The 20,496-nt window shown below is 48.5% G+C and overlaps 1 protein-coding gene across 3 annotated transcripts in view; it reads right to left on the bottom strand.

Annotated features, from left to right (window-relative positions):
- Window positions 1-845: 845 nt before the first annotated feature.
- Window positions 846-20,496, bottom strand: part of GJB1 (gap junction protein beta 1) — a 45,081-nt gene continuing 25,430 nt past the window's right edge. Inside the window, exons 1-2 of one of the 3 annotated variants that reach the window (XM_073799298.1) lie at window positions 18,995-19,132; window positions 846-2,330 (exon numbers count right to left, since the gene is read on the bottom strand). In XM_073799298.1, the coding sequence (XP_073655399.1) occupies window positions 1,460-2,314 (855 nt within the window). In that variant the 5' untranslated portion in view covers window positions 2,315-2,330; window positions 18,995-19,132 and the 3' untranslated portion in view covers window positions 846-1,459. Of the gene's footprint in view, window positions 2,331-2,713; window positions 3,033-18,994; window positions 19,133-20,496 lie in introns of those variants that run through there. The other 2 variants (XM_073799297.1, XM_033849158.2) reach the window with 2 other exon arrangements.

The following is a 20,496-nucleotide window of genomic DNA, read 5'->3' as shown; positions in this document are numbered from 1 at the left end:
TCCTACCACAGCTGACCGAGAGAGAGGGAGCTACCTGCTTCTTGGGCGAGTGATGCTGGCGAGGAAACTGCTGCTGCTGCTGTGAAATCTTTGACCTGTGTTAGAGGCATCTCTGGGGTGGGAGGCATTGATTCCTGAGGGAAGGAAACTGGGGAGGAGGGTAGAATCTGGGGCTATGTCGGAGGAAAGGGGTCAAAGTCACTGTGCAATCCAATAGGTGGCTTGGGGGCATCAGTCAGCAGTGAACGCTGATTTTCGAGGAAGAACAGGGTATATTTCTCCCAGGAGTGCAGGGGACGTGTGGATGGAGCCACGGGGATGCCGGCTACCCTCTCCGACTTGCGAACTTTCTCTATCATTTCCTGTCTCTCCAGGAGGAGTTGTCGTTTTAATCTTTTTAAAATCAGAGGAAGGGGCCCAAGGAAACTTTTTGAGGGAATGTAGATGTTTTATAATAGATCGTGGTCATGTTTATGAAACTGCCCACAATTACCAAAACTCAATAAACTGTATACTTAAAATGGATGAAAAAAATCACATCAGAGGAAGGGGTAAGTGAATTAAAGCCCAATAAAGCTGTTATTAAAAAATGAGAGGGGGGAACCCCAAACCAAAACAACAAAAAACAGGAGAGAATGGCCCTGGGCCTGGTTTTGCCCGGCCTGGGGGGTGGCGATCCCTCCTTGGCAGTCTCAGCTACTCAAGTCACTAACTCTTTTGCCCATTCCTTTCTTGATCAGCAAAAAGCCAAGGCCAGCTCATCCAGGGGGAGGTCAGAGGTTGCAGGAGAAAGAACTTCACAAACACACAAGCCACCTCTTCGTTTACTGTAAAATCCTGTTTAATGTGTAACATTTCAGGCAGAGAGAGGCCTTAGGGACTAGAGGCAAAGGCAGCCCTGACCAACCCCCACTCCAGCTTATCTGCCTGCTTCTCCCCCCCTACCTCCTCCACCCCAGACATGTCCTCCTTTTCCTCGGGCCCGGCAAGCACTCTTCCTCCTTTTCTTGTGTTTGCTACCCTCCCTTCTCCACCCACACGTCCACAGCACCCTCCCTCCACTCCACTTGCCCACATCCCTCCCTACTGATGTGACTCCAGAAATAGGGTATCTGACAGCACAGGGTTAAGATTAGTTTCATAATTGGAGATGTTGTCAGAGCATCCTACCTCTGGTCCCCAGTGGTCCCAGGGAGAGAGAGAGTGAAGTGGAAGGGGTGCGGGCAACGAGCACGGCCCACACGCCCAGTAGCCTTGAGTGCTGGCGTGGGTGGCCTCCAGCTCCCCACCCCTTCAGCCCCTGAGGCAGAAGGCCCTGGGAGGAAGGGAAGTTGGGAGGGAAGGAAGGTTTTGATGGAGCAATCCCTAGCAGTCCGAGGCCTGTGCACCGGCAGGGGAGAAGGAGGGGCAGGCCGGTGCAGGGTGGGGGACGGGATGGGAGGTTGCCTGGTCTGTGGCATCAGCAGGCTGAGCAGCGGTCGCTCTTCTCGGCCAGCCCGGCCCCGGTGCCGGGGCTGCGGCGCAGTATGTCTTTCAGGGAGCCGTCCTGCTCGCTGAGCAGCTTGTTGATCTCGTTCTGCTTGTACTCAGGTGAGAGGCGGTGGCCGAAGCCCCCGGAGCCCTTGCGGGAGGGCGGATTGGAGCGGCGCTGGGCTCGGCGGGCGCAGGCCCGGAAGATGAGGTACACCACCTCGGCCACGTTGAGGATGATACAGATGCCGGAGGCGGCCAGCATGAAGACGGTGAAGACGGTTTTCTCCGTGGGGCGGGACACGAAGCAGTCCACTGTGTTGGGGCAGGGGTAGGCCTCACATTTGACCAGCCGCACCATGGCATAGCCAGGGTAGAGCAGATAAAAGACGTACATGAAGGCGGCCTCGAACAGCAGCCGGAAGACCACGCTGATGACATAGGTCCACCACAGTGTCCCTGAGATGTGGACCTTGTGCCTCTTCACCTCCTCCAGGTGTAGGGGGTCCCCGTGGCCCTCAAGTCGCAGCATTTTCTTTTCTATGTGCTGCTGGTGAGCCACGTGCATGGCCACGAGGAGAGCTGGGGTGGAAACCAAGATGAGCTGCAGAGACCACAGACGCACATGGGAAATGGGGAAAAAGTGGTCGTAGCAGACGCTGTTGCAGCCAGGCTGGAGGGTGTTACAGATGAAGGAAGACTTCTCGTCACCCCACACGCTCTCGGCAGCCACCACCAGCACCATGATTCTGAAGATAAAGATGACCGAGAGCCACACTCGGCCAATGGCAGTAGAATGCCGGTTCACACCACTGAGCAAGGTGTACAAACCCGTCCAATTCATCCTGCCTCATTCACACCTGCAAAACATGAGCCACAGAGCAAGCTGTCAGGAAGCTGGGGCCGAAAGCCAGGCACCATGACACTGCCTGACACTCCCTTACCCCTTCCAAGAGCCAGTGACAAGAAAGGAAGAAGGAGAGTCATAGCTTTCCTCACCACCCCCTCTCCCGTGCTAGCCTCTCCTTCTCTTTCTCTTCCTCCTCCTTCTCCTCCCTCACTCACTTGATGACTTGACCTCCCTGAGCCCCATCTCCCTTCTTCGCCTTCATCCAACATTCTTTCCTCTCCTGCCCTTTGTTGCCAGGCCCATCTTGTTCTGCTGTCGGCCCATCCTCTTTAGCTCCCCCTCCCCCAGCTCCTTAAGTCTGGACCTGGGGCAAACCCAACAAAGCCTCATTACCTTGGGGAGCGCCTATCCCTGAGGCCACCCAGACAGGTCCCCTATGGTCTCATGTCTGTGCAGGGGGAGTGGTCCCTGGGTCCGCGCCTGCGTCCCAATTCATCGCCGCCCGGTGCTGGGGAGTCATATGCTGCTTTATACCCAGTGTCTGCACAATGGGACCTTTGTGGGGCTCTGAACAACGCCCTTTAGAATTCAGATCAAACGCCCTGACTTCCGCCCACCCTACACACAGAGCACTTGTGTCCCAGCGCCGGACACCCAGCCTGCACCCACCTGTTCTGTGCCCGCCCGGTCCATCGCCGCACCCGCCCCATAGCCCCACCAGAAGAATGGCCACAGCGGGGCGGGCGGGGGGGAAGATGGAACAAAGACAGGTGCATGTAAGAGGGGACCCGGGGGAACCAGGAGGCTCTGGGCTGAGGCCCTCTCCGGTGACTCTACTAGAAACTTAGATTCAGCAGGATTTTTCCTAGGCTTAGATCCCCTCCAGGGAACGGGTGAGCTTGAGCTTAGGAAAGGGAGCTCACATTTATCAAGCCAGGAACTGTGCTAAGCGTTTCCCCATACATTCTTTCTTTTGACCCATTTAGCAAGCGTCTAAGGACTGTTACCCCAGTCTTTCCAGCTGAGGAAGCTGAAGCTCAGATAAGTTAAGTAACTCACTCAAGATCACACAGCTGAAGTGTTTGAGTAAGATGAAACACAAAGGTATCCGCAACAGAAGTCTAGGCTCTTTCCACGGTATAATCCTTGTGCTTTTGCTGATGGTGTCCACAAAAGCGAAGCCTAGCCGTTAATGACAACAACAACAGCAGCAGCAGCAACAAAAGCAAAGGCTAATGCTAGCCATAAAAGCACAAGAAACAAGGAAGCTGCTGACCAGTGCGTACAGTCCAACTCCAGTGTCATGGAGCAAACCCTGACCATCCCTCCTTGAGCCCATATCAAGGGTGGCCAGGTGAGGACAAGCCAGGAGGAGAAAGCAAACGTTAAGCAAGCAAACAGAAAGTTAGAAGACGGAATAGGTAAGAGTCACCTAGCTTTGGGTGTGAAGCCTGGTTCTTCACTGGCTACGACTTTGGGCTGAGTTACCGAACCTCTGAGTCTGCCGTGTTCATCTATAAATGGGGCTAATACCCAGTGTTATGGTGAGGTTCAAAGAAGCAACCTGCAAAAGTTCTTAGCCCAGCTCCAATATCATAGTTGGTGATCAAGGGAAGTAAAAACCTTATCAGGAAGAGAATACAATGTGGCTTCGGAGGAACTAAGTGATCTGCCAAACCCAATATCCCTCTTTTTTCCTTCCCAATGCTGTTGTTGACCTATAGTGTCTCTCTGAGACAGAACAGACTGTTCCATTGCTGCCCTGCCCCCAAGTCAAGCATACATGGTAACTCCTGGTTTCCTGAGCTTGCCGGTTGCTCTAGGGAAGAAATTCCCCTCTGTCCCTTAGGCAGGCAAAGAAGGCCTCCTTCTACCTCCCACCACTTCTGCCATTAAGTTGCAAGGAGATCATGCTGGAAGCCGGGAACTGGCTGTGAGAACACACAGACCTGGATGCAGGGGCAGTGGTTGTTGTAGGGGAAAGGGTAGGGTATTAGCAACTGGAAAAGCTGTGGGGAACGGAACGGAATGACAGGAACTAGGGGACGAAGGGACGGCCCATGGGAGATAGATTACGTCCCTGAACAAGTTTCCTTCATTTAGCTTAACAAAAAAACCTCAGCCAGTTTATGCTGTGGGCCTAAACCAGTATGGGAAAAGCAGGGACGCAGGTGCCCTTTCTCCCAAGCCTGGGATTCTGAAGGCAGAGCTGCTACAGGAGGTACCCCGGGAAGAAACGCTTCATCCAGTGAGACATGTTAGAGTCAAAAACAGGTGGTCGAGGAGCATTATTAAGAATAACCATTTCCTGAGCCCCTGTTATGTGCCAGGCCCTTGCACGCACACGATCTCATGTGAATCTCAGAACAACCCCGTGACGGAGGTGTTATTTGTAATCCTCATGTCACAGACGAGGAAACTGAGGCAAAGGAAGGCGAAGAAACTTACCCCAGTGTCACAAGGGTCATGCAGTATGGGTATGACTCCAGAGCCCATACCCTTTCCCATAAGGTTTTACTGCCTCAGTAAATCATTTTTCTTTCTATGAGTGTGTTTCAGAAACAGAGAGATCGAAGACTGGTCTGGCTTTTATTCTCCTCTAGCCCTTCTCCCCTTTCCTATAACTGACAGCTGTTTTCCTCTCCTCCCTTCCCAGGGCTTTCGGGGGCCTCCTGATTTGCTCTGTTTCCCCTTCCTTACCTTTCTCCAGCTGCTTCCTCAAGCCCCAAAGCAAAATTCATGTGTTCTCTTCTCTCTGTCCCTCAGCGGTGCCCCACAGACAGCCTGGCCACCCCTGAGTTTCTAGGTTCTTGTAGCTCTCCGCCTCCCATCTTCTTGAGCCCTCTGGGACATATCCAGGAGCTCCCTTTGGGGCCCCTAAGGACCCTTGTGCAGGCACTGGGATCTCAATTTTTGCTCTCCCTTTGGAAGGAGAGCTGATCCCTATGTCAACATCAATACCTCAAGGGTTTCATTTCAAAAACATCCAGGGGACTTACCTGATTTTGAAATCCAAACTGTTTTTGTGACTTTGGGTTAAAGTCCAGGTATTGATATGCTCTGTGTTGCTCCAGGAGTGTTTTGCTCTCATGTTTAATTGGGCAAGACTTCTCTGACCATGTCAGGCTCTGGCCTTGTCCTCATATTCAGGTTTGCCCAAGCACTCGAGCACAGTTCCAAATCAGGAGATCGTCCTTAGTGCCTCCAACTAATATTATACCCACTTCTCAGACAAGGCAGTCGAGGCTCAGGGAGGTTAAATAACTTACCTCAATGACAACTGCACTGCTGCTAAATGGTAGAGTCAAATTTCAAATTTGTTCTCCTCTGACCCTAAAGCCTTTGTACACTGGCAGCCTCTCTTCCTTAAAGGACGATGCATTCTGAGACCAGGCCCATAACTCAAAAACGTATACTCCTTTCCACATGTGCCAGCATGCGTGGGTATGCGTGCACACACGCACACTTTCATCAAGTCTGTCTCTCTCTTTCTGCTCCCACCTCTTCCCTGTACCTCCTTCCAACTCCTTGTGTCTTTCTGGTTTGGGGAAGAGAGGCCCGGCTGGGCTGGCTGAGGTTACACTCAGCTTCAGACTCCACACTCCCTCCCCTGTTTCACAGGCAGCCTCTGGCCAGGAAAGGACAGGGACCTTTCTTTGAGATTTTCTTCTGAATTCTGGGCTGCCTTCATCAGTTTGGCGTGGCTAAGACCAAACTCCTCCAGCCCTCTGCCTCTTCACCTGCTTCTCTTCCCTGCCTACCCCCTGTGGTTCCACAGCACCTCAGTTGCTGCACTGTTCCCTCTACGCTGCCATACGTATTCTGTGGCCGGGCTTGGGTCAGGGCCAATCTAGCTCATTCCAGTTTTCTTCTTCTCTCACTCTGCCATGGTCTTTCCACAGAACTCCTGCTAATATCAGCTCCCTTCGTCACTGTTTGGACTATGCCCTCTTACGGCTCAATCAGACTATGCCCTCTTACGGCTCCATCAGCTATCTGACTTCCTGTTGCTCTCTACTTGGGCTTATTATAGCAGCCACCATTTATGAAATACCTACTGTGTGCTAGAAGTGGTCTGTTCCTTAACTCTTATCCTCACTACAACCCTGTGAGCTGTGGGTTATTGTCTGCAATTCACAGAGGAGGAGATGGAGGCTCAAAGAAGCTGAGTAACTTATCACACAGCTGGTAAGCCAGTCCTGGAGCTCAGATTAGGATTCATGTTGGCCCCTCACCAAAGCCTGGGTCCCTTCCCCATTGCTCTGCTGCATCCTCATATATACTTCTCTCCATTCAAACCCCTCTTGTCTCTATTCTCCTCTCCCCATCTCATTTTCTAAAAGTCCATGCATTCTGAAGTACTATTCCCAACAGCTGGAACAACTTTTAAACAGCTGGGGGGGGGAGCCACCCGTCTTTTAGATCTCCCAGTCATCAGTTACTCCAAGCTCAGCTTGAGTCTCCCTGTCTCCCTCAAGAAGATGGAAACGCATGCTCCCAAATCTTGGCCCCGTTGGCTGGTCCTCTGGGCCTGCTGAGTGCACTGTATTCATCCGCTGACAGCCCCCATGTTGGTTGCATGCCTGGTTTACCTTCTAATCAGGGAAGGAAGACAGCACCTGGCAGTGCCCAGAGGCCCCACCGAACCCTAACCCTGTGTGGCAGGAAATGTCTTAAAGAGATAAACTTGGCCACCCTGAGCTTGGTGGGGGCCCCTCAAGTCTTTCTGGGGATTTGACCCTGTGGAGATGAGGGGGATTCTTGTCTGGGAAAAAAAGAGTGAGAGCAGAAGCAACACGGAGCCTGGAAAGAGGATGAGTTGGGGGTTACAGAGAGAAACTAAGCAAGCCTGGCGGGAGGGGCCTCAGCCCAGCTCAGAGGGAAGCAGAGGAGGGATCTAAGTGGCTGAATGCTGAGCCCAAGAGAAGGCAAAACCCGGGCCTCTCCCCAGCCCCCGCTTCTGCCCTCCTGGGCCACACCAGCCCCCGGGGCCCACCTCCCTCAGCCCCCAGCTTCCTCACCTGGCTGCTGCTGCCCTTTCCCAGGGAATGTCTGCAGGCGTGTCTGCACTATGTCACTAGGTACTGTCAGCCCAGTCCAGGGGAGGGACAAAGAGTCCAGGGCTGGAGCCAGATATGGCCCACAGCCCAAGAGGAACCAGACAAACATTAACCAGCCCTACTTCCTCCCACACACAATCATTAAATAAGATTGATCCCCTGAGCTCCCAGTGGCTTTGGAGACACAAATCACATAGCCTGAAGTTACTGCCCTGTCCCAGACGAAGAGAGGCATCATCGTCGCCCATGTATGCATATTTAGCCCAGTCTGGGGGGCTGAACTGGACCTGGGCTCATTAACAGCCCTCAGCCTTCCCCCACCCCTGGCCATAGGTAGATCCAATGTGTGCCATCCCTTCCATCCCTTCCAGCTCCCAGTCTTTAAAATGATATGACTATGGGGAGGAAAAAAAAAAGCCATGGGCAATGCTTACTGGCCCCTTGAGGCTGAGGTGAGAGACAGCAGTGCTTCCCCCACATGGCAGTACCAGGGTGCTCTGTGGCCCTCTGTTTATTGCCCATGCCCTGAGTGGCTAGGGATGGACCAAAGTATTTCCAATCCCATCCCAGAACCCCAAAACCTCTTCAGAATTGCCTTCTACCCTCGGGGCCAAGGCAGTTGAACCACAAAATGTATCGTGTGCAGCAACAGATCTTGGCAATCATTAAGGTAAACAGAGAATGTCAACCATTAACTGAGGGATCAGTCCAGTTTGAAGGAAGGTTTACCTGAAGATCCTGCTAATTCTGTGACCTGAGGGGCAGTGAAGAAATAAGTGAAGTCAGCAGAAACTGGTCACCTGCCTTCTCTTCACCCCAGCCCAAGCTCACTGCCAGAAAGAGAGCCAGAGCTCTGGCTTCCCTTGGCCATACCCGGGCATATGGGTACATCAATTGATAAGTCTTCACTGGACACCTGTTGGGTACCCAGTACTGGTTACATGCCAGGGGCAGATGGCAGGAGAGGGGAAAACATCCTAACTGTTCTTAAGGAATTTATCAACTTCCGGAGGAGACAAGACCAAGACTCAAAAGTTGCCATGAGGGATTTCCCTGGTGGCGCAGTGGTTGGGAATCTGCCTGCCAATGAAGGGGACATGGGTTCGAACCCTGGTCCGGAAAGATCCCACATGCCGCAGAGCAACTAAACCCGTGTGCCACAACTACTGAGCCTACGTGCCACAACTACTGAAGCCCACGTGCCTAGAGCCTGTGCTCTGCAACAAGAGAAGCCACCGCAATGAGAAGCCCTCGCACCCCAACGAAGAGTAGCCCCCACTCGCCGCAACTAAAGAAAGCCCATGGGCAGCAACAAAGACCCAAAGCAGCCAAAAATAAATAAATAAATAAATTGTGTCTGTGTGTGTGTGTGTGTGTGTGTGTGTGTGTGTGTATACATACATAATAAGAGTAAAGTATGGGTGAGAGTTGGAAAGGTAAAGGGTAGGGTTAGCATTCCGGGGAGGAAGAACACTGTGAGTAAAGGCACAAAGGTAGGAATGAGTGGGGCATGTCTGGGAGACAGAAAGGAGACAAGACTGTGTTGGGTGGCTGTGGACAATACCATCAGTCAGCTAAGGGGCTCAGAGCAGGAAGGATATTTAAAGTCAGGTAGGGAATTCCTTCAGTGAGTGTCTGGTAAACTTGGTATAAGGCAAAACTGAACTAGACACCATGGGGGACAGGCTGAATGCCATTCTTTGGCACTTGGCAGTTCCTGCTGAGAGTACAGGTTGGAGTAGATAAAGAGGACTAGCTTTTCTTGAGTACTTAATGGGTGAAAGGCAACGTTCAAAGTGCTTTGCAAGTATCACTTTGATTCTCAAAATAGCCCTCTGTGGACTTCCCTGGTGGCGCAGTGGTTAAGAATCCGCCTGCCAATGCAGGAGACACGGATCCAAGCCCTGGTCTGGGAAGATCCCACATGCCGCGGAGCAACTAAGCCCGTGTGCCACAACTACTGAAGCACGCGGGCCTAGAGCCCGTGCTCCGCATCAAGAGAAGCCACTACAATGAGAAGCCCGCGGACCGCAACGAAGAGCACCCCCTTGCTGCAACTAGAGAAAGCCCGCGCACAGTAGCAAAGACCCAACGCAGCTGAAAGTAAATAAAATAAAAAATAAATTTATTAAAAAAATTGCCCTCTGCGGTATATGTTATTAATATTCCCATGTTACAGGGGAATTAAGGCACACAGAGGATAAGTGACATAACTGAGGTCACCCAGCTAGCAAGTGACAAAGCAAGATTTGAACCCAGGGAGTCTGGCACCAGAGCTTGTTAGTTTAACCATGACATCACAGCTGATGAGCTCTATAGGTCCCATGGAGTATCTGAGTGAGAACTGGTCCTTGACTCTAGAAGGGTCTAAGCTAGCAGGAGAGATGAGAGGTATACCCGAGTACCTACAACAAGGGAGTATGTCCTAAATGACATACGTAGATATGAGGGGCCAGAAGGCATTCAGATATAGGAGTATTAAGGTAGGTTTTATTGGAAGAGGCAGAGTGGGACATGGGTCATAAAAGAGATAGAGACGCCAGGCATTCCAGGTGACAGGAAGCTGTGAGATGTTTAGGGAATGGTGGGCAGACCTGTTTGACCAGAAGAGAAAGCTCCTATAACAGAGCTCCTAGGAAGGGAAAATACAGGTCAACATCAGTGTGTACTCATTGTTTCTTAGAGTTCGGACATGGTTTCTCTAGGGTGCTTGCAGTTCTAGGCTACAGGAAGTCTTTTAGAGTAGTTTGTAGCTGTATAAAAAATACTATTGTTAGAAGCCACTTATCCTCTGCCTGTTTATTGCTGCTTGAATACATCTTCTGGATGGGGTGCTGCTGCAAGAGAGAGGAAAGGCGAGGGGAGAGAATGGAGAGCAAGGGAGAGGGAAAGAGGGGAGGAAAACGGAGAGGAGAGGAGGAAAACTGTACTGCAGGGAGCAGCGCAAATCCATTTGCTTCTGGTAAGCAGCTAAAATCAGCGTCTGCCTTGAATCCTAAGTAGACCTTCTTCTTGCAGTGGACGTTTTGGGGGAATATTAAAATTTTTTTTACATCAGACTGCTTATTTCCTCAGATTCACTCAGGGAGATCTTCATTAGATCTGGAAACATACAAGATAAGAGGCCCTAAACATAAGCCTGCTGTCTCCGGCGTGGCTCAGACATTAGCCCAAACAAGGGCTTTCCCCATTCTGTTCCACCCAGGACCAGGACAGTTGCTGGAAAAAACTGATCACTTTATTTCAGAGCACATTTCACCAGCAACATGGTCATAGTTCAGAGGTTCTGAACTCATCAACAGAATCAGCAGGCCGGTGGGAGCTCTGCTCATCACACCCCAGAGCAGTGCCGGCTGCCTCAGCACAGCGATCTTGAGGCTTCCCGGGATGGCCTGCAGCAGTACTGAATTGCATGTGGAGTCCATCATCCAGTCCGTCCCTGGGCCTCATTACTGAACAAAATGTGGCATTTTGTATGGCTTTGATCAATGAGACAGCATTGCTGTATGGCTCAGCAATCAAAGGGGACAGCTTCCCATATAAATGTTGCTTAAGACACACAGGCCAAAAAGATCTTCCCAAATGGGTCCATAAGATTAAGGAAATGGCTAACCCTGAAAATCTGCAGAACATTTCAAAAGTCCCCACCTCAGCTCAGGCTGTGGAAGGTTATGCAAACTGTTTCCATAAGGGCTGCTAGGGAAAAATGGAAGTTTTCCTGTATTCATAATTGGTTTTCGTTGTCACAAATCCTTTTTAAAGGACACATATTATATGAATGAGTTTGTGTCTCAGGAATTCATATTCTTAGAAGAGGTCAAGAAGGGGGAGTTATTGGGCTTCCCTGGTGGTGCAGTGGTTAGAGTCCGCCTGCTGATGCAGGGGACACGGGTTCGTGCCCCGGCCTGGGAAGATCCCACATGCCGCGGAGCGGCTGGGCCCGTGAGCCATGGCCGCTGAGCCTGCGCGAACGGAGCCTGTGCTCTGCAATGGGAGAGGCCACAACAGTGAGAGGCCCGCGTACCGAAAAAAAAAAAAAGGGGGGGGGGAGTTATCAATATTTTTTCAAGAGAGTTTCTGAACAACTGGACACAGTGTACCAATTCACTTGACATTAAGCATATACCTTTTGCTCTCAGGACAGTTTGGAGCAGGGAACAAAGCAAAGTTGCTTCAGCCGTCCCCTCAAAAAACCTGAGTGTAAAATATCCTGAAACCAGCCCCACATGGTCAGGATAGTGCACTCATTCTACCAACAGTAAAGCTTATTGATTTCTTGGGAGTAAGAGCATTAAGCAGCACCATATCCGCTCCCTGCAGTTTGAAATTCACTTTGCCTCCATTTTTGTATTTTATCAAGACCCGAATTCCTGGGGTTTGAGGAATGGTACTGTATTTCACTGGCGTCTGATCACTGCACCAAAAGAGGGTATGCTTGCAAAAGATTCCAGAAAATTCCACATCATTTCAGGTAGCCAAGTGAAACAAGGGTAATGGGAAATTGGAACTTTTGGGCTCCCATCTTAATGCTACAGCTTGATGTCCATTTCCTGATCTTTCTGCTTTGGGGTACAGTGTGCTGTAGGACCCAGGGAGCGGTGCAGGGGAAGAAAATTCCTAGGTTGCATCCAATCCCAAGGGGTCTAGACGTAGCATGATAGCAGTGAGGAATCAGAGAGGAGTCCAGGTTATAGCCAGAAAAATGGGGCCAAGAGTCAAGTTTGAAGGGTGAAGCAAAAAGGACACAGAAGAATTTAGCTTGTTCTGCTAATTGTCCAAGTTTGCTAATTGTCCAACCTGATGAGCTGACTCCCTGCCCATTAAGCTGCTAATAGTTTAGTACTTTCTTTCCAGTTTCCTTTCTTTTTCTTTTCTTTCTTTTTTTTTTTTGGTCGCGCCCCACAGCTTGTGGGATCCTAGTTCCCCGACCAGGGATCGAACTTGGGCTCTCAGCAGTGAAAACTGCAGAGTCCTAAGCACTGGACCACCAGGGAATTCCCACCAGTTTCCTTTCTTTACATATACACTGATCACTGAAATCATACTGTATATAAAGGGGATTTCTTTTTCATAGGATCCTTTTCCAGGACTTCCAAGTAGAAATGTATTGGTTCATCACCCACCCCCTCAAACTGATAATCCAATAAAACATGTAAATCAGGCCCTAAATAGAAGTCCCGAGGCTCATCATTTCTGTCTAATCTTTGGACTTCTCTGCTCTTCCCTCTGTCACCCAAGTTTGTCAGCAATAACACCATGAATGCCTCATCCAGAATCCCTCTGCCTCAGCAATCAGAGCCACTGCCCCTCTTATTTCTCTGAACCACCCAGTGCTCTTATGTCAATACCTAAGGGAGTGCCAGGCTGCTGATGACACCCTGAAGGCCAAGGCTTTTGTTGACAAGCATTGCTCATAGGAGGGATGGTAGGCTGCCTAGGTAGGAAACCCAGGCACTTTTCCCCCAATTCCACCTGCCCCAGTCAACTCTGCTGCCAATTAAAGGACTGATTCCTAGGCCCATTCATATCCCTGAAATCATGAACCCCATTGCCTTCTGCCTAAAGCTGCCCCTGTTCCTGTTCACGTACATCCATCCACCCTACCAGGGATAGGGAGTCAGCAAGTGTGTTACAGGGATTCCTGGATAGCCTCACCAACCTGGATTCCAGGGAGAGAACTGTGGGTCAGAGGGGTACCCCTAAGAGCTTGAGTCCAACCTTAACTTTCATCCATAATGCTTTGAGCCAACTCACCTCCAGCCCCAGCCAATACAGTGGTGTGTGTGTGTGTGTGTGTGTGCACGCGTGTGTGCGTGCGCGTGCGTGTGTCACAAGGAGAAAATAGGATCTACTCCTATATATCTTCTTTAAACTGCCAAATCAGTCCCTGCAACAGGCTCTGAGCACTGTATAAAAGAGGGAGCTCTCATACCTCTTCATCCTTTACAGCCTTCATTCTAACCTGCCTACTTTCCTTAATTTGTTCCTTGCACCTGAATTGGACAATCCTGCTCCCAAGCCTCTCAGACAAAGATTTTGTCTCCCTTCTGTTTCCATCCTCATCTTGCCTTTTGTTTAAAGATTATGGTTCTCCTCTATGGCTTTGCTGCTCTGGGCCTCCACATGTGAAAACCTCTTCTATTTGGATGCCCCTAGGATCCTTCTCCCTCTGCTCGCCCCAGAAGCAGACACATCCTGAATCAGGATTCCATAATCTATGGGGCCTCTGCCTCAGATAAAAAAATAAGAGCTTCAGATTCTCTGAAGAGGCCTCCATTTTGGTTGATTTTTCCTCCTACAAAAGACAAGGGTGATTGAGCTACTTCATTGTCTCCTAGGCAATGGGTGTTCAGTGGCATTGGATTTGCCAGCATGAGGGCGCTTTTCAGAATGTCAAGTGGTTATTGATTGCTGAATCTGTGTTGGTGCTTTAATAAACATAAACTGCTCTTTCTCACTGTTGACATTTCACTTCACAGTGTTGGGGATGGGTTGAGCTGTAGCATGCACTGAGGTTTGGCATTACTCCTAGAGAACAACATTGTCTACAAAACTGAGTTACACACCTTGATAAAGAAGCCCTGACTGTTATCACATGAGTCACAAGAACTTCCACAATGATTTCATACTTATCACAAGATTTTGGGGAGGGCTCTTTCCCAAGTATTAACCCACACTTTAAACTAGGTAGCCACATACGTAGCATTGGAGTGTTTCACTCAGTTCTAATGATCGTAAGTTTGTCTCTGAGCCCGGAAGAGCAATTTCTGACGTTGATTCCTAGAGCTGGCTGTTGTTTCCAATTCCACACTATGCTGTACCCCTTACACTGAAAATTTGAGTGTCAGAAGACCTTCATAACCTACCCCTCTTCAGAGTGCTTAAAGCCACCACACATAGTGTGAGAGTCTTAAACTGGATGATATCTGAAAGTGGGCTTCTGTCCTATGTCTTTTCCTTCTTAACCACCTTTTTAAAAATTAATTTATTAATTTATTTTTATTTTTGGCTGTGTTGGGTCTTCTTTGCTGCACACAGGCTTTCTCTCGTTGCGGCGAGCGGGGGCTACTCTTTGTTGCGGTGCCGCAGGCTTCTCACTGCGGTGACTTCTCTTGTTGCAGAGCACAGGCTCTAGGCACGCAGGCTTCAGTAGCTGTAGCACATGGGCACAGTAGTAGTGGCTCACAGGCTCTAAAGCGCAGGCTCAGTTGTTGTGGTGCACAAGCTTAGTTGCTCCGTGGCATGTGCGATCTTCCCAGACCAGGGCTCGAACCCATGTCTCCTGCATTGGCAGACAGATTCTTAACCACTGTGCCACCAGGGAAGCCCTTAACCACAGTTTTTGAATGACATGTCTATACTTGCCGTCTACACTTCTTCATCTCCCGTTCACTCTTCCATTCCTCTCCAGTCTGACTTCTGCCCCTGCTCCCTACTCCATTGAAATAGTTTTCACCAGGGTCACTTTGTTGCTAAATCCAATGGACATCCCTCAGAACTAGTCTTACTGACTCTGAGGTGTTGGATTCAGCTGACCACTCCCACCTTCTCTAAAGTTCCTTCTTTGATTTTTTCCCTTTTATATTAATTTTTTTTTTTTTTTTTTTTGCGGTACACGGGCCTCTCACTGTTGTGGCCTCTCCCGTTGTGGAGCACAGGCTCCGGACGCGCAGGCTCAGCGGCCATGGCTCACGGGCCTAGCCGCTCCGTGGCATGTGGGATCTTCCCGGACCGGGCCACGAACCCGCGTCCGCTGCATCGGCAGGCGGACTCTCAACCACTGCGCCACCAGGGAAGCCCTATATTAATTTTTTTATGTTTGCTGTTACACAAGTAATGCACGTTCCTTATGGAAAACTGGAAAATACCAAAACAAATCATAAAAATAGTCTGTAACAGGAGCCTGCGAGCCACAAATACTGAGCCCACGTGCTGCAACTACTGAAGCCCACGCACCTAGAGCCCGTGCTCCACAACAAGAGAAGCCACCGCAATGAGAAGCCCGTGCACCACAACAAAGAGTAGCCCCCGCTCACCGCAACTAGGGAGAAGCCCGCGCGCAGTAACGAAGACCCAACGCATCCAAAAATAAATAATTAAAATAAATAAATTTATATTTTAAAAAAGTGTTATTCTAGGGACTTCCCTGGTGGCACAGTGGTTAAGAATCTGCCTGCCAATGCAGGGGACATGGATTCGAGCCCTGGTCCGGGAAGATCCCAAGTGCCACGGAACAACTAAGCCCGTGCGCCACAGCTACTGAACCCACGTCCCTAGAGCCCATGCTCTGCATCAAGAGAAGCCACTGCAATGAGAAGCCCGTGCACCGCAACGAAGAGTAGCCCCTGTTCGCCACAACTAGAGAAAGCCCGCATGCAGCAATGAAGACCCAACGCTACCAATAAATAAATAAAAAAGAAAAAAAATAGTCTGTAACATCACCACCCATAGATAACCATTGCTGCAAGGTGTGAAACCTTAGTCATTTTTCAATGAAAATATATACATATACTTTTAAAATAAAATTGTCATTATAGAATGCATATTATTTTTATGAGGTATAATTGACATGTAACATTATATTAATTTTAGGTGTACAACATAATGATTCAATATTTGTATGCACTGTGAAATGATCACCACAGTAACTCTAGTTACCACACATAGGTACAGAATTTTTTGTGTGTGATGAGAACTTTTAACATCTACTCTCTTAACAACTTTCAAATATGCAATACAGTATTATTTACTACAGTTACCATGCTGTTCATTACATCCCCATGACTTATTTTGTAAGTGCAAGTGTGTACCTTTTGACTCCCTTCATGCTTTTGCCCACCTTCCACCCCCCACCTCTGGCAATCACCAATCTGTTCTCTGCAATATGTATTATTTTATATCCTCTTTCACTTGCCATTATATCATGACCATTTAAAAAATGTCATTAAATATTTTTCTAAAACATATTTTTTAACAGCCTCTTCCAATCCATTCTCCAAACTTTATTCAGAGTGATCTTTCTAAAATATATATCTGATCATATCCTTCCCCTGCTTCAAATGCCCCATTGGCTCCTCACTGCCTTTAGGATAAAATCTGCCTATAACACCTCTTCCCCATTTCTTTGCCAACTCTTCATTCTTTGAAACTCAGCTCAGATAGTCTGCCCTTCACATACAAAGGTTGAGGAGAGGTGAGAGGTAGCCAGTAGCCATTTATGCTAAATTCAGGAGTTTAGGTATGGTTCCGTCCCCTTTCTCTATCCCTCATTTCCTCCTCTGTGCTGTATATCGTAGTCCACCATATTGTCTGTTTACTTGTGTGTCTCCTCTATTAGAATAATACTTTTCTTTTAATTAATTAATTAATTTTATTATTTATTTTTGGCTGCGTTGGGTCTTTGATGCTGCACGTGGGCTTTCTCTAGTTGTGGCAAGCAGGGGCTACTCTCCGTTGCGGTGTGTGGGCTTCTCATTGCAGTGGCTTCTCTTGTTGCGGAGCACGGGCTCTAGGGACGCGGGTTCAGTAGCTGTGGCGCACGGGCTTAGTTGCTCCGTGGCATGTGGGATCTTCCCGGACCAGGGCTTGAACCCGTGTCCCCTGCATTGGCAGGCAGATTCGTAACCACTGCACCACCAGGGAAGTCCCTAGAATAACACTTTTTTATATATAAATTTATTTATTTTATTTATTTATTTTTGGATGCGTTGGGTCTTCGTTGCTGCGTGCGGGCTTCTCCCTAGTTGCGGTGAGAGGGGGCTACTCTTGGTTGTGGTGCACGGGCTTCTCATTGCGGTGGCTTCTCTTGTTGTGGAGCATGGGCTCTAGGTGCGTGGGCTTCAGTAGTTGCAGCACGTGGGCTCAGTAGTTGTGGCTCGCAGGCTCTAGAGCACAGGCTCAGTAGTTGTGGCACACCGGTTTAGCTGCTCCATGGCATGTGGGATCCTCCCGGACCAGAGCTCGAACCCGTGTCCCCTGCATTGGCAGGCGGATTCTTAACCACTGCGCCACCAGGGAAGCCCCTAAAATAATACTTTTAAAAAAAAATTAATTAATTAATTTATTTATTTTTGGCTGCGTGGGGTCTTTGTTGCTGTGTGTGGGTTTTTCTCTAGTTGCAGAGAATGGGGGCCACCCTCCATTATAGTGCATGTGCCCCTCATTGCAGTGGTTCTCTTGCTGTAGAGCACAGGCTCCAGGAGCGCGGGCTCAGTAGTTGTGGTGCACGGGCTTCGTTGCTCCGTGGCATGTGGGATCTCCCCAGACCAGGGCTCGAACCCATGTCCCCTGCATTGGCAGGCAGACTCTCAACCACTGCACTACCAGGGAAGTCCCTAGAATAATACTTTTTAAAGGCAGAGACCATTCATCTCTGTATCGGTACTAGGTACCTGGCACGTAGTAGGTGTTTAGAAAAATTTTAATGAACGACAATTGAATTAATGATGGATGTGGCCAACAAAGAAATGAAATTGAGTTTTTCAACCTGTTATTAAACTGTCAACATGAGAATGCAGGGAATTCCCTGGCAGTTCAGTTGTTAGGACTCTGCTCTCTCACTGCCTAGGGCCCGGGTTCAGTCCCTGGTCTGGGAACTAAGATCCCACAAGCCGCGTGGTGCGGCCAAAAACATGAGAATGCAAATCGTCTTTTATCTAGGCATTACTCCAGGCATCACTTCCAGAATTGGGATGATCTGCAGAGTGGCCTTAGCTAAAAGCTCCATCCAGTATGTCCTGGAACAGATCCTGCTACTGAGAGACCATAAAGGAGTGTCACACATGCCAACCTACTCGGCCTGCATCACCCATCACAGTTACCCACTCTTCCAAGGGAAGTGATCCAGGGAGCTCAGTCAAGAATCCTTTTCCATACTACTCAGCCATAAAAAAGTACAAAATAATGCCATTTGCAGCAACAAGCTGCAAGTAGAGATTATCATACTAAGTGAAGTTAGTCAGAAACAGAAAGATAAATACCATATGATATTACTTATATGTGGAATCTAAAATATGACACAAATGAACCTATCTATGAAACAGAAACAGAATCACGGACGTAGAGAACAGACTGATAGTTGCCAAGGGGGTGGAGGTTAGGGGAGGCATGGAGTGGGAGGCTGGGGTTAGCAGATGTGAGCTTTTATATTTAGAATGGATACCCCACAAGGTCCTACTGTATGGCACAGGGAACTATATTCAATATCCTATGATAAACCATAATGGAAAAGAATATAAAAAAAGAAAATGTATATATATATATATATATATATATATATATATATATATACACACATATATATATAAGTATGTATAACAGAATCACTTTGCTGTATGGCAGTAATTAACACAACACTGTAAATCAACTACACTTCAATTTAAAAAAAAAAGAATCCTTTTCAGGGAAAGATTAATTTCTGGATCATGATAGCCTCCCTTTGCTAAAGGCTCCAAAGAGGTTCTGCTTCCACCTCCTCCCCTCTTCAGCACCAGTCTCTGCTCTCTCCAGCTATTTGTAAACCCGCTGGCCGGGGACAATGGACCTGCATTGACCTCAGCTTATTTTAAATAAGGTGTGGATAAGAACTTTATCTGAGTTGTGTCACGTCTCCTACCTTATCACCCTCAAGCAAACTGTCAGGTTGAACCAAGGCTTCTCCGAAGCACACTGTTGAAGATTTTCCAATGAGGTTTCCCAGATTTTTCTTCTCTCAACATGTCACTCCATGTTCAGCAGCAGGAGTTGGCTTTGCTGAATTACTAATGAGGTGATGTCTCAAGACTTGGCTCCAAAGTTTTCCTCTCCTTTTCATTCCTTTCAATAAATATTCGTTAAGTACCTATTGTATGCCAGGAACTCTGTTAGGGGCCGTAGGGGATGCAAAGATGAATAAGACAAGTCTCATTAGTTGTTTAAATAACCAGTGTGAGGCTTCCCTGGTGGCGCAGTGGTTGAGAGTCTGCCTGCCGATGCAGGGGATACAGGTTCGTGCCCCAGTCCGGGAAGATCCCACATGCCGCGGAGCGGCTGGGCCCATGAGCCATGGCCACTGAGCCTGCGCATCCGAGCCTGTGCTCCCCAACAGGAGAGGCCACAACAGTGAGAGGTCCGCGTACCGCAAAAAAATAAATAAATAAAAAATAACCGGTGTGAATAAGTGAAAAGTGTTAAACAGAAGTATAAGCAATATGTTGTGGGAACACAGGTGAAAAAAAGGGGGACAGGAACTCTCTAAACACTTATCTATGTTGTCAACTACTATCACATATGTTATCATAGAGATTAATTCTGACTGGGGAAATCTGAAAAGTATTCATGCACTAGGACATTTAGTTGGGCCTTGAAAAATGAATAAGAATTTGACAAGAGGAAATCAAAGTAAGACTCAAAGTTGAAAGAACATTATGTAAAAAGGCAACAGGGCATGAAAGTGCATGAGCTGTTCAAAGAACACAGAGTTTTGGGCATGGCTGGGTCATGAAGTATAAAAGGGTAGTGTGGGTAATGAAGCATGGAAAGGTGGGCTGGCAGCAGACTTTGGAGGAGTTTTGATGCCTAGCTTAACCATTTGAATTTTACTTAGGAGGCAATGAGGAACCACTAAAAGCTTTTCGATGAGGGGAATGACAAGATGGAAATGAAGCTTTAGGGAGATTAATGTGGCAGAATGAAATGGGGATGGGTAAAAAAGAAGTTGCAAGAGTAGGTAGAAGGTTGTGTCAATAATCCAGGCACAAAGTTACAAATATTCAGTCTTGGGAGGTGGCAGTGGTGACAGAACCAATAAGATTGCGAGAGGCAATATGGTGCAGGACAAAGCCCATGAACTGGGGACTCCAATAGCCCTGGGTTCCAGTTCTGACTCCTATTTACAGTCAATGGGGATTTACCTTTCACAGATTCAGGTTTCTTTTCTGGAAAAGATGAAGCTTAGAGAAATAATTATCTTCAAGTTCTCTTCCAGTTCTAATGGCCTGTGGTTCAGACTAAGTCACTTGTCCAATAACACAGAGCCAGGATTTGCTCCCAGGCAGTCTTGTTGTCTAGGGGCAGTGTGCTTAACTCCTATACGACTAATTGACCAGATTTGGTAAGGGATTAGCTGTCTCGGAGAAT

Source organism: Tursiops truncatus, chromosome X (genome assembly GCF_011762595.2).
Source record: "Tursiops truncatus isolate mTurTru1 chromosome X, mTurTru1.mat.Y, whole genome shotgun sequence".
Lineage (NCBI taxonomy): Eukaryota > Metazoa > Chordata > Mammalia > Artiodactyla > Delphinidae > Tursiops > Tursiops truncatus.
The sequence above is the reverse complement of the archived record's forward strand: the minus strand, read 5'-3'. Positions and strand labels throughout refer to the sequence as shown.